Genomic DNA, 12,381 nt, shown 5'->3' with positions numbered 1-12,381 from the left:
AAGTACAAAAAATCTTTCTTGCCTTCTGCTGTTTTCTCTTGGAACAAGTTACCCCAGACCGCCAAAGAATCCCCATCCATTCGTGCATTCAAAAATGAATTAGAGTCTTGCTTTGATAGCATGCCCAGACATCCTCACTACTCTCACGGCCACGGACACCATGTGACTCACCTTACCAGACTCAGGCTTGGTTTCAGCCAGCTGAACTACCACCTATTCCAGCATCACTGTATCAGTAGTCCCGAGTGCAAATGTGGGCATCCAAATGAGACACCAGAACACTATTTATTACACTGCAAATGTTATGATACTGAAAGGACCAAAATGTTGTTGTCCATATCTTGCCTTCATCTTGAAAACATACTTCCTTCCGACCCACTCAATGTAAACGACGCCACATTATGTACTTTACTTCTTACAGGTAGCCCCTCCCTCCCATACCCTACCAACTGCCGTATCTTTGATATTGTGTTTAACTATATCCACCACTCTGGAAGATTTGACCAATCTCAATAATGTTATGCTGGGTTTTGGTGCGCCAGCCACTCTCATTTTATGTTAATGCTATACTTTCTGTCATCTTTATGTTTACATTTGTATTATGTTTTATGAGCAGCGGATTTACATAAGCACAACAAGTGCTTCCTATCCAATGCTCAAAAATCCATGTGAATAAAATAAAATAATACAGTACAGGAGTAACGGCAAAAAGCAGCTAACGCAAAAAAAAAAAAAACAGCGACCTTAGGCTCCTGTTCTGAAACAATAGGAGCTTCTTCCTGAGTAGATTTGCTTTAAAGCTAGTCTTTCTTACCATACTTACCATGATGTTCATAGAGTGATAATATTATAGACATGGGAAATATGACAACGTTTTATCCTTGAACTTTGAATATTTTCGTTCTTAGAAAAATATGATGGACCAAAGAAGCAGTGAGATTCCTGTGGACGAGCTGCCAACTGTGCACCCTGGGAACGAGACAAGCTGCGGCGAGGACCCGGCAACAGACACGGGAGGACAGCAGGACAAGGAAGAGGACATTCTATCGGAGGAAGCGTACGGGGTAAACTCTGTCCATCCTCCCGTACAGAGTCAAACAGGGCAGACGGACGGGCCTGTGGTGAAAGGTACTGTGGACAAACGCTACAAATGTGACAAGTGTGACTATTCTGCATCACGGAAAGGCCATTTAGACTCACACATGGCTAAACACACTGGAGACAAACCCTACATGTGTGGGGAGTGCGGATACAGGACAGCTCACAATTCGTATCTTACTGTTCATATGAGAAAACATACAGGTGAGAAACCTTACAAGTGTGACCAATGCGACTATTCTGCTTCACAGAAAGTTCAGTTAGAGCGACACGTGGCTAAACACACCGGAGACAAACCCTACATGTGTGGGGAGTGTGGATATAGGACAGCTCACAGGCGTTGCCTATCTGTACATATGAAAAAACATACAGGTGAGAAACCCTACAAATGTGACCAGTGTGACTATTCTGCTGCACGAAAAGTTAGTTTAGATCAGCACATGACTAAACACACTGGAGACAAACTTTACATGTGTGGGGAGTGTGGATATAGGACGGCTGTCAGCTGTAACATATCCAGGCACATGAAAAAACATACTGGTGAAAAACTCTACAAATGTGACCTGTGTGACTATTCTGCTGCATATAAAGTCAGTTTAGATATACACATGGCTAAACACACTGGAAAGGAACCCTACATGTGTGGGGAGTGTGGATACAAGACAGCTGCCAGGTCTCACCTATCCAGGCATATGAGAAAACACACAGGTGAGAAACCCCACAAATGTGACCAGTGTGACTATTCTGCTGCAGAGAAATATGACTTGGACAAACACTTGTTCAAACATACCGAAGAGGCACCCCACATCTGTGGGGAGTGCGGATACAGGACAGCTTCCAGGTCTTACCTAACAGTGCATATGAGAAAGCATACAGGTGAGAAACCGTACAAATGTGATCAGTGTAACTTTTCCTCTGCGTATAAGAGGTCTTTACAACGACACACAGCTACGCATGGTGGTGAGAAGCCCTAAATCTGTGACCAGTGCGACTACGCTGCTGCCGAAACATGGCTAAACACACTGGTAACAGGTCAGCTCAGAGCAGTAACCCTTCCATACATATGGGAAGGCCTTCGGGTAAAGAACCTACAAGTGTGACCACTGTGGATATATTCCACATCACGGAAAATAAATTTAGTTCGACACATAGAAAAGAACACTGGTGAAACGCCTAAAATGTATACAAATGTATATATAGATAAGTTAGAATGCAGAAGTTTTGTCCGTGTATTAGTTGACAAAAATTCTCAGAGAGAGTTTTGTGTAGTGGCCAGTGTTAGCTTCTGTGCTATGGCGAGTCTTGCGCGAAAACTAACGACAATGATGTATAATTAAACCATATAAAAGTGCCATACTCATACAGTTTTTTTTTTTTTACTTTTTTTGGCTTAACGTCGTTTATTCATTCCTTTAGACTTTATCGTACTGTATCACTTAGCTAATACATTATATATACGTATATACATACTAGGTACATGCACTTATGTCACACTAAGTACGCGATAGAATATTTAAAGAAATATTGATACCCTAGTACTAATCATTATAATACTAATACATGTACTTAAACGATACAAAATGTCCTAAAATCCTTAGATTTAGATTTATATTTAGATGTTATAGTACAAAGCGAAATAAATGTAGTGAAACCGTTTCAAACTGCTTGTACATATCTGTATTCAATTCGCTCACGTTATGAAATAAGCTGATATATGCACATATCTCGTAACTATTCATCACCACAACTGTAACATCCACTTTGCGAACGTCTTCTTATAGTCGTCTTTTTCTTCGAACATCTACTACTACAATTGTAGTAAATGCAGCAGAAACAGTTGTTCAAACTGATAGAGCAGAGAAAAGAGCAATATATCATGCAAGACGTCCGTAACGACAAAATCCTGGATCAGGGTAATCAGGTTTGTCAACTTTGACCTTTGCCCCTCGTCTGATTTGGCATCATTACGCTTGTCCGCCATTTTGAGCCGTGCGAGGGTGTCATTTCTCTCCAATCTGAGGCGATTTCCTACTGACTTCGGCTTTAAACCTACTCTGGGCAGTTTTGATAGACAGGTAAGACCTTTGTGTACCTCCTACACTCGCTGTGTCGCGGTACCGCAGCAGATACTTCAAATCATGATGCGTGTTTTATTATTATGTTCTATCCCCTGTATATGGTAATATGAGTTCGCGGACGAGGACGCCCGCTTGATGGAAAGAGGGGGATAGTGTAACGGTTATGACTTATTATGATTTGTATAATTAGGGTAATATGTAAATGACCATGTGGAAAGACTACTTTAGAGACTATGCATATATTTGCGCGTTAGGTAGGCCCTGATTGGTTGGTGAGAGCAACCAATCAGGTTAGGGACTATTGTGAACAGAGTTGAGCTTGGGAAAGACAATCGCTGTGTAAGTTAGTCGTGACCTGGATCCAAGGTATGTGCACATGTCTAGTTGTAGCTCTGTAGATAAGTAGATTGTATAACTGCCAGTACCACATCTGTGTAATCCTAGACCATTGGTAACCCTCTGTGTAACTACGTGCTAAACTCCTCGTGAACCATTAGACCACATATACCTGTTTTAGAGTTAACATACGGATCAATAAACCCGGCTCAGCAGAAGTAATCGAACTGTTTGGATCTCTCTCTATACTAAGATATTATAGAAGCTAAGATACCAAACGACCACTAGACCTCAAATATTACATTATCGAATTATTACCTTCGCCAAGAAGGTTATGTTTTCTGTAGCGTTTGTGTGTGTGTGTGTGTGTGTGTGTGTGTGTGTTTGTGTGTGTGTGGTTTAGCAAGATAACTCGAGAAGCAGTGGATGGATTGGAATGAAACTTGGTAGGTCGGTAGGTCTTCATGAGACATAGAAATGATTAGATTTTGGGCCCCCTGGCGGCTTTCCTAGGTACTGCAGTCGAACTTCCGGTTTTGATATCTCATGTTCTGTACATGCTAGGGTCACGAATTTTGATTGGTAGATAGCTCTTGGATAGGGAAGAAATGACATAAGTTTGGGTCCCCTAGCGGCTTGTTCTGGAACTGCAGGAGCATTTGTTGAAAAAAATTTGAAGGACGATAACTCAAGAACCGATTGACGTATTGTCGTGATTTTTGGTATGTAGGTAGTTGAAGTGATGCTTGACATAATCAAATGACAATTATGCAAATGAGGACTTAATTTGCATAATTAATGAGGAAATTCTATAAATCTGCTTTGTTTGGTAATAGAACTATGAAACACTTGTGACATCCACTTGAGAACAAGAAAAACATCTGAGGATATAGATTATGTAAATGAGGACCTAATTTGCATAATTAATGGCAAATTCTTATAATTCCATAGTTGTAACTGCTGCGCCCCCAATTTCATACTTGCCACATTTGGAAGTAAAGTGAAGGTGAACATCAATAAACATAATTTATTCAAGCCATGACCTCATTTGCATAATTTATGAGGAAGTGCTATAATAGCCTTTTTGTTATGATAAGGCTGTCATTGGATGGTGAATATGATCAACTGATATAATCCATGCAAATGAGGCTCTTATTTACAAAATCAATTATTAAGATTGTATGATTCGTCCCCCGCAAGGGTTAACATCATTTGGCGAAGGTATGAGATCGTGGAACTCTTGTTTAAGGTATGCATGGGGAGGGGGGCAGGTCAACCCAGATTCTAGTAGGATATCTGATATCCAATATCACTGGTCTTTTTCCAAATATACTAGCTATGGGGTCATATAGACTGTGGGCATAAATAGTATGGAAATATCAGTACTAGTATGCTTGAATTCCTGATGTTCTATTTTTGGTCTAATATAGAAACGGATACTATGTAAACGTTGTCGACGCTTCAATTTCGGAAATTCTATCTTTGGTTTCAGAAAATTATGGACCAAAGAAGCAGTGAGATTCCTGTGGACGAGCTGCCAACTGTGCACCCTGGGAACGAGACAAGCAGCAGCGAGGACCCGGCAACAGACACGGGAGGACAGCAGGAGAAGGAAGAGGACATTCTATCGGAGGAAACGCACGGGGTAAACTCTGTCCATCCTCCCGTACAGAGTCAAACAGAGCAGACGGACGGGCCTGTGGTGAAAGGTACTGTGGACAAACGTTACAAATGTGACCAGTGTGACTATTCTGCATCACGAAAAGGCCATATAGACCGACACATGGTTAAACACACCGGAGAAAAACCCTACATGTGTGGGCAGTGCGGATACAGGACAGCTTTTACGTCTAACATATCCAGGCATATGAAAAAACATACTGGGGAAAGATCTTACAAATGTGACCATTGCGACTATTCTGCTGCACAGAAAGGTAACTTAGACTCACACATGGCTAGACACACCGGAGACAAACCCTACATGTGTGGGGAGTGTGGATACAGGACGGCTGTCAGGTCTAACATATCGAGGCATATGAGAAAACATACAGGAGAAAAACCCTACAAATGTGACCATTGCGACTATTCTGCTGCACAGAAATGTCATTTATACACACACACGGCTAAACACACTGGAGAAAAACCCTACATGTGCGGGGAGTGCGGATACAGGACGGCTGACAGGTCTTACCTATCCAAGCATATGAAAAAGCATACATGACATTGATTGTACAGATGTGAGCAATGGAACTTTTCTGCTGCACGCAAAGTACATTTTGACCAACACATGGCTACACACACTGACGATAAACCCTTTAAATACAAGCGTGACCAGTGCGACTTTCAGTGCTGTACTTTATAAAAACATGGCTTAACACGCTGCTGAGAAACCTCGTATGTAAGGGTAGTGCGGATGGCATAATTATCTACTGTGTCCCGCATATTAATAACGAAGATGTGCTTACCAGCTTTCAGAGCTGCTTTGGCGCCTTGTAGACAGCTGTTCTGAGTAGCGTACAGTAGAGCTTCGTTCGCGTTTTCCGCCATGTCGTCAGGACCGCTGTTGTTGTTGTGGGCACAGCTTGCTGCGCCAGTTCACACTGGACCGTCAGGAGTGTGAAAAGACGTGGGGAGAACTTGTCACGTGACCTACGTCTGGCGACATGAGCGATTGCCGTGGGCGGGGCTTAAGGCCGCACAACACAGTATTTATGGGCGAACCCCGTAGTCAAAAGTAGTCCGGGCACAAAGTAGTGCTGCACAATACTAGAGAAGGGTACAGAGATTGTTTTGTGCATGGCATCGAGATAGAACGGTGTTCAGTCGGCGTAGATTTGCGCTTGGATACTTGTCCCGCCTAGTACTGTGCCTCGGCTGCAGTTCCATGACCTCCGCAGTGGCGCTAATAAAAGAGGGCATGAGAAAAGAACTAGCCGGCAAATCTAAGCTCATTTTCACATATTTTGTACACTATACCCTGAAATTAAACATATCAAAAATCTGAACCTTGCTTGTGCACCCTACTATGATTTTCAGTGAGTCGAAGTGAGTCACTTTGGGGTCCATAACTATAGAAATCCCCATAGGGCTAATACTGTGTTGTGCCGCCTTGAGCCTCCACCAGGACCAGGACTTCCCACGGGGGTACGGATCGTGTAGCCTCTACCGGGCTTTGGGAGGTGGCCGGAAAGACTAGAAATTGACCAGATAGAGAGATGGCATGCCAGGGAAGTTGGTCCGCTTGACAAGTACAGTACTCTTCTAGCGGACCAACTTCCCGGGCATATTTTTAATACTGGTATCTTTCTACTTGGACAATTTCTACTCTTTCCCCTCGCTTCCCGAAGTCTGGTAGAGGCTATAGGTCGAAGGCAAGGTCGACGTCAGTCCCTAGCCTCTATCAGAATTCGGAAGCGGCTGGATAGAGTAGAAATTGGCATGTTATCTAGTTAGCCAATTTCTGCTCTTTCCAGCCACTTTCGAAGCCTGGTAAAGGCAACAAAATTCCAGATCCGTCTCTGTTCGAGTCTGTTGCATCCTTTACCTTTGATTTCATACAATTTTTACATTCATACAGTTCCGCCAGGAGATCCAAGATCATCCAATAGTGATTGGGTCTGTCATATACAGTCTGCTGGAATTTCTACGACATAATACGCAGAAGGAAACATAAAAAGACGGTTCACTTTGTTCTTGTACGTGTTGTGTTATTGTTTCACTTGTCATGCATTATAGGTCTTTATTAGAGTTCTTTATTGCAAGTTCGTGCCCGAGGGCTAATTCATTGCAAACAGACACTCACAAAAACAATGAATACAGAATGTGGTGAATTTAAGACTATAATTATGCTAACATGGAGTTCTACTTATACGGTCTGCTTATTTAGCTTACTATATGTACTTTGAAACTAACATAACGTTTGTACACAGGATAAAGATTTATATGATTCACATAAATAGGAGACATGGTATCTGCTATGCTAGAGTATTACTAGTAATAATAAAATTGGAGTAGCCAAGTTGTTAGGAGGTTTGACTTCTTCTCAGGAGGCAGTGCAATGTCATGACCGGAGGCTTTTACAGAGACTGAGGTGCTACATTTGTATATGATACAATAATAGAAAACAGACAACTATTGTCCGGGGAAATACTTCTACTACTACGCATGCTATTATGAGGTTTGACTTCTTCTTTGAATGCAGTGGGCAATGAACTATCCCACGTTCTGCATAATGAGTGGGTTTCGTGATCTCAGTGGAAACGCTGAACTTCTAAATGATGAAAGGATGGCGAAATATTGTGTTAACTGTTTGAAATAATCTGTTTCTGTCTCTTTTTTTTGTGAGAACACTGGCTAATAAAATGTATTTCATTTTCCACTGCATTCGACACAAATTACTCATGGCTAAAGGCTTCATTGGCTTTCAATTAATAACATCGGTCAAAATCACCAACCAAAGCAATTTATAGACCGCGTGTTGTGGGGTCGTGTGGCCGAGTGGCAGAGTGCTCGACTCGGAACCAAGAGGTCCCGGGTTTGAGTCCTGACATGCCACCGATCTTGTGCCCTTGTGACAGGCACTTTACACGATCTTGTGCCCTTGTGACAGGCGCTTCCTCACTTCGCTCAGTTTAAAATGAGTATTGTATTGTCCCCTGTGTTGGTGGTGGCATTAATATAAGTTGAAACAACTTGAGTGTGCCGTCACCACGTCTTGTGATTAGATATTGAAATATAAAAAAAAAATTATAGACCAAGGAGGTTAACAATCTAGGAGCAAGCTCCTTGGCACAGACATAGACAAGCCCACTACTCACAGTCAGCCACCCAAAACAATACTTTTGCACCCTGAAGTGACGTTTGGGCATTTCAAACAAAGCTGAACATGCAAAAAGTTGTAGAGCTACGTTTGATACACTTGTCCTAAGCTATATTTGCACACATTTTTGTTTCACAGTCTTCAACTTGGACAATTTTAGAAAGGGGTTTGAGCCATCGTCAGAGAACGTGTCGTGTCCGCAGCTCTTCTGGTGTCCGATAAGCCAGTGTTGTCTCTGACAGTCTCGGCTGCAGTACCGGGTCAGCTTGCACTGGGCACACAGCTTCAGGGTGGACCTGGAGAAAAGACCGTAACAGTTATTAACTGAAACTGTTGGGAGTTAACAGAAAAGAATTCCGGAAAGTTTGTGGGGTCGTGTGGCGTATACGTAGCGGCAAAGTTCTCGACTCCAAGGAACCAAGAGGTCCCAGGTTCGAGTCCTGACATGCCACTGATCTTGTGCCCTTGGGAAAGGCACTTTACACGACTTTCCTCAGGTAACCCAAGTGAAAATGAGTATTGTCATGTTCTGTATTTATACTTGTGTGTGCCGTCGCCATGTTTGGTCATGAAATGTTTGAATAGAAAAAGGTTTTCAACTGTTGAAAAAATTCTTTAAAATTAAAATCGTAGACTACAAATACGGAGAAATTGGACAATGTGCTATTTGCAACTGCATAATGTTTACCTCCACACTGTCTAGCCTAACAAATACTGCTCTGTTTATTCTTACTTATATTAAACACATTTATATATATGGTGAACAGCTCTGTCCTGCCACTTGCTTCATAATTAAGGGTTAATCAATGACCCGCTCCGAGGTGTATATGGTGTGATAAAGCCTTGTCGTAGCTATAACCACCGAATAAAACCACCGCGAGTGAGCGTACCCCATTTTATCTGAGGACACAGGCAGACACAATCACAGACAGACACATCGAAAACAATATCCACAACCCAGAAAAGGGGACGAAGGTAACGAAACCTACCTATAGCCCGGTTTGCCGCATGTAGTGTTGCAGCATCTCAGCAGCCTGGTATGCAGTGCCTCTTGTACCAGCTTCGTAAGCTCTACGTCCCTTTCGCAGTGCCTAGTTGGGTACAAATGTAGTATTGGCCCATTCACTAAGAACCTAATACCAGCCCAGAAAAGTAGTAGTGGATTGTTGATTAAGAGAAAAACATTACAGAAGAAGTCTGAATAGAGGTTTGCACAACAAGTCAGAGATTCTAAAAAAGTCCACCATGTTTTGATTTTGTGTGGCGAGAAGTAGGCAAGAAAAGGCTCTGATTTAATGTTTCGTTTCTTACTTTGATGCGGTGATATGTGCTGCTGACTGTGTATATGTGATGTTATCACTGAATCAAAACCATTTGTACAATAATTGAGTCAAAATTTCAAAATGTAAGAACCTTGTTTTGTTCGACCCGCCTTGTTTTTTTTCTCACGCTCGCATTAGATCTGGAGTCTGTGGAGGACGTCATCCACAAAATTTACTTGCTGTGGCCTAAAGCAAACAATATTTTCGTATCTGGAAGAGACAGTCGTTCATTCTCACTTACTGTTGGGCCGTCAAGCCTTTGGCGTCAGTCAAATCAGCTCTTGCTCCGAACTCGATCAGTCGCCGAGCTATGTCGACCTGTTTGTAAGAACAGGCCACCATGAGGGGCGTCCTCTGGTAGGCGTCCCGTGTGTCTAATGTTGCACCATGACGTACCAGCAACTCCACCACTTCTGTGTACCCTGGGTTGGATTTGTGATGTGAAAAATTAATCAAGTAGCGTTTTATAAAATGAAATGAAATACCTTTATTGTACATTCATGTCACGACGGGCTAGGTACAGGTCAAGATATAACAGACACAGGGCAAACGTATATAGAAAAGTGGAGACAAAAGATGCACACCCGCGATGTCGGCCCCCTTCGCGGTTCAATGTAGGGTGATGGGCCCTGGCCTGATGTATATGGCTTCCTTCACCCCTCTCAAGAAATAGTCTTGTTCAGTGGGCCGGGGGCCGTCATCGTCAACCAGACACCTTTGACCCAGTGTTGACGTCACACTTCAAAGAAGCCACGTGACAAGCCTCACTGGATCAGTTTACTGAGGAGGACCAGAGTGACTGGTCGAAAGCTCAAGGCGAGAGAATTTTTTGTGTTGGACCAGAAGTTTTAACTTTAAGGTCTCATTCTTGAGTTTTTGTTAACTATGGCCGCCTATGGCAAAATACGTAACTTTACATAGGCCAAAACCCTATAATTTGAATGACAGCCATCTAGTCTATCCAATCAATTTTGAGCACAATGGCCCTACATTACGTCAAAAAATTCCCAACCAGATCTAACCCAACAATCTCTTTTTATTTAATTATAAACTGCACTTGGCCACTCTCCGCCAGAGGTCCTCCAGCGCTGCTACCTCCTGACCGCATTACCCATCACAACAGCGTGTAAACATCCGACCTGTCGCGCGGATGTCAACACTTACCCACTAATTTTAGCACATACAAACAACCTCTCATATCACAAGCGGTTTACGCCAACTGACTTAGCTAAGATGCAATTTCTGGCGGATATAAACACACATCCATACACGCATTTAATTTTTAGTACGATCTACTTTAGAGTACCCACGCGGAAGAATACCGGAATGAGACCTTAAACATGTAACTACAAACACAGATGAACTTTCATAATAGTCTTTGAACTGTTTTTTTTATCGACGGCCTACCTTTGGCCGCTGCTATAAGAAGGGGAGAATTAGATTTCCCAATGGATCTCTTCGTTAAAGACGCCCCCTTGCGGATCAGCAGCCTCACTACGTCGGCATGTCCCAAGAAGGAAGCGATGTACAGAGCTGTTGCATCGGTGATCTCGTGGCCGTCCTGGGCGCCGGCGTAGTCAATGTCTGCACCTGCGTTTGGTCGTTACAGTTAGTTCAATCTCCAAGCAGATCCCCTTCGTTGGCAAAAAGACAGTATCAAATTGGCCAGGCAGTATCGATTAGCAAGAGAAGGTCGCCAGCGACCGACGGGTGGGGGTTAGCGACAAAAAAGGCTATATAAAAAAAGGTAACGATCATTCCCCCACAACCTCTGCTTGGAGAGTACAGTTAGTTGAAGTCAAACACAAGACAGTCATCTTACAGGACGTCCTCTCGGATGGGACGTAAAGTTGGAGGCCCCGTGTTTGAGTATTCTCCACCAGCCTCCTTTGCAGGCTGAATAAATAGTAGAATAGGCTAGCCTCCACCGGGCCTTTGTACGGGAATACGGATCGCAAAAAAAGAGAGTAAAATTGGCCAAGGGAGTCCGGCCGCGAGGAGGTAGTTTCTCCCCCCCCCCCCCGAAGAATCTGCTTGGAGTTTTACTAGTATAGTACTAGTAAACAGACTAAAGAGTATGTCAGAGTTGTATAATCTTGGGTGCCCTGACACAGTTATAGAGGCTAGCTTACCTGCTTTCAAAGCGGCTTTGACGCCCTGAATGCACCCTCTCTCAGCAGCGTACAGCAGAGCTTCATTCGCGTTTTTCGCCATGTCGCCAAGACTGTTGTTGTGGGCACAGCTTGCGCGGGCGTTGTCTGAGCTCGAACTGAAGACTTGACTCGGGGAAAAGTTGTCTTAACACGTAACCTATTGTTTTCCCAAGTGCATTGTTGCAATGGGCGGGGCTTTTGGCTGAGTCTGGGGCATTTCCCGTCAGGGCCGCTAGGTGCGCGATTTAAACAAGCTAGAAATGACTACTAGTACTACATTGTACTAAATGTAAAACAGTAAATGTAAAACTGACAGATTCAATGAAAGGCAACAAAGAAGTTAAGCTGCAGGTCGCCTACTTGTCCAACCCCCAAATGCTTTTGCCTCGTTACAGGTTTGGTGTTCATTAGTAATTGGTATCAAGTTGTGTTTTCTATATAGTTATGAAAGAATTACAGTGTAGTTGTTATATTGTAGTGTTGTATACATTGTAGTCATTCAGTAAACATTGTGTAGTTGTTATATTGTAGTGTTGTATACATTGTCCTTGTAGTCATTAAGTAAATATTGTGTA

At 42.9% G+C, this 12,381-nt stretch overlaps 4 protein-coding genes across 4 annotated transcripts in view; 2 read left to right on the top strand and 2 right to left on the bottom strand.

The window, feature by feature from the left end:
* Nucleotides 1–2,270, top strand: part of LOC109472819 (zinc finger protein 239-like) — a 10,713-nt gene extending 8,443 nt beyond the window's left edge. The window contains exon 2 of the mRNA XM_019772680.1: nt 909–2,270. Coding sequence (XP_019628239.1) covers nt 915–2,072 — 1,158 coding nt within the window. The 5' untranslated portion in view covers nt 909–914 and the 3' untranslated portion in view covers nt 2,073–2,270. The remainder of the gene's footprint in view (nt 1–908) is intronic.
* Nucleotides 1–6,251, bottom strand: part of LOC109472815 (asialoglycoprotein receptor 2-like) — a 63,481-nt gene extending 57,230 nt beyond the window's left edge. Inside the window, exon 1 of the mRNA XM_019772677.1 lies at nt 5,978–6,251. Coding sequence (XP_019628236.1) covers nt 5,978–6,059 — 82 coding nt within the window. The 5' untranslated portion in view covers nt 6,060–6,251. The remainder of the gene's footprint in view (nt 1–5,977) is intronic.
* LOC109472826 (zinc finger and SCAN domain-containing protein 2-like) lies at nt 3,068–5,978 on the top strand. The gene is made up of 2 exons (XM_019772685.1): nt 3,068–3,173; nt 5,005–5,978. The coding sequence occupies exon 2, from the start codon at nt 5,011–5,013 to the stop codon at nt 5,731–5,733; it is 723 nt and encodes a 240-aa protein (XP_019628244.1). The 5' UTR covers nt 3,068–3,173; nt 5,005–5,010; the 3' UTR covers nt 5,734–5,978.
* Nucleotides 6,252–8,188: 1,937 nt separating the features above from the next.
* LOC109472824 (protein fem-1 homolog A-like) lies at nt 8,189–11,952 on the bottom strand. The gene is made up of 5 exons (XM_019772684.1): nt 11,786–11,952; nt 11,061–11,243; nt 9,895–10,075; nt 9,321–9,422; nt 8,189–8,627 (listed from the first exon to the last, which is right to left on the bottom strand). Exons 1-5 carry the CDS (start codon nt 11,865–11,867, stop codon nt 8,441–8,443), a joined length of 735 nt encoding a protein of 244 aa, XP_019628243.1. The 5' UTR covers nt 11,868–11,952; the 3' UTR covers nt 8,189–8,440.
* Nucleotides 11,953–12,381: the final 429 nt, after the last annotated feature.

This window comes from Branchiostoma belcheri, unplaced genomic scaffold (assembly GCF_001625305.1).
Source record: "Branchiostoma belcheri isolate BF01 breed outbred unplaced genomic scaffold, Haploidv18h27 scaffold284, whole genome shotgun sequence".
NCBI lineage: Eukaryota > Metazoa > Chordata > Leptocardii > Amphioxiformes > Branchiostomatidae > Branchiostoma > Branchiostoma belcheri.
This window is presented reverse-complemented; position numbering and strand designations above follow the sequence as displayed.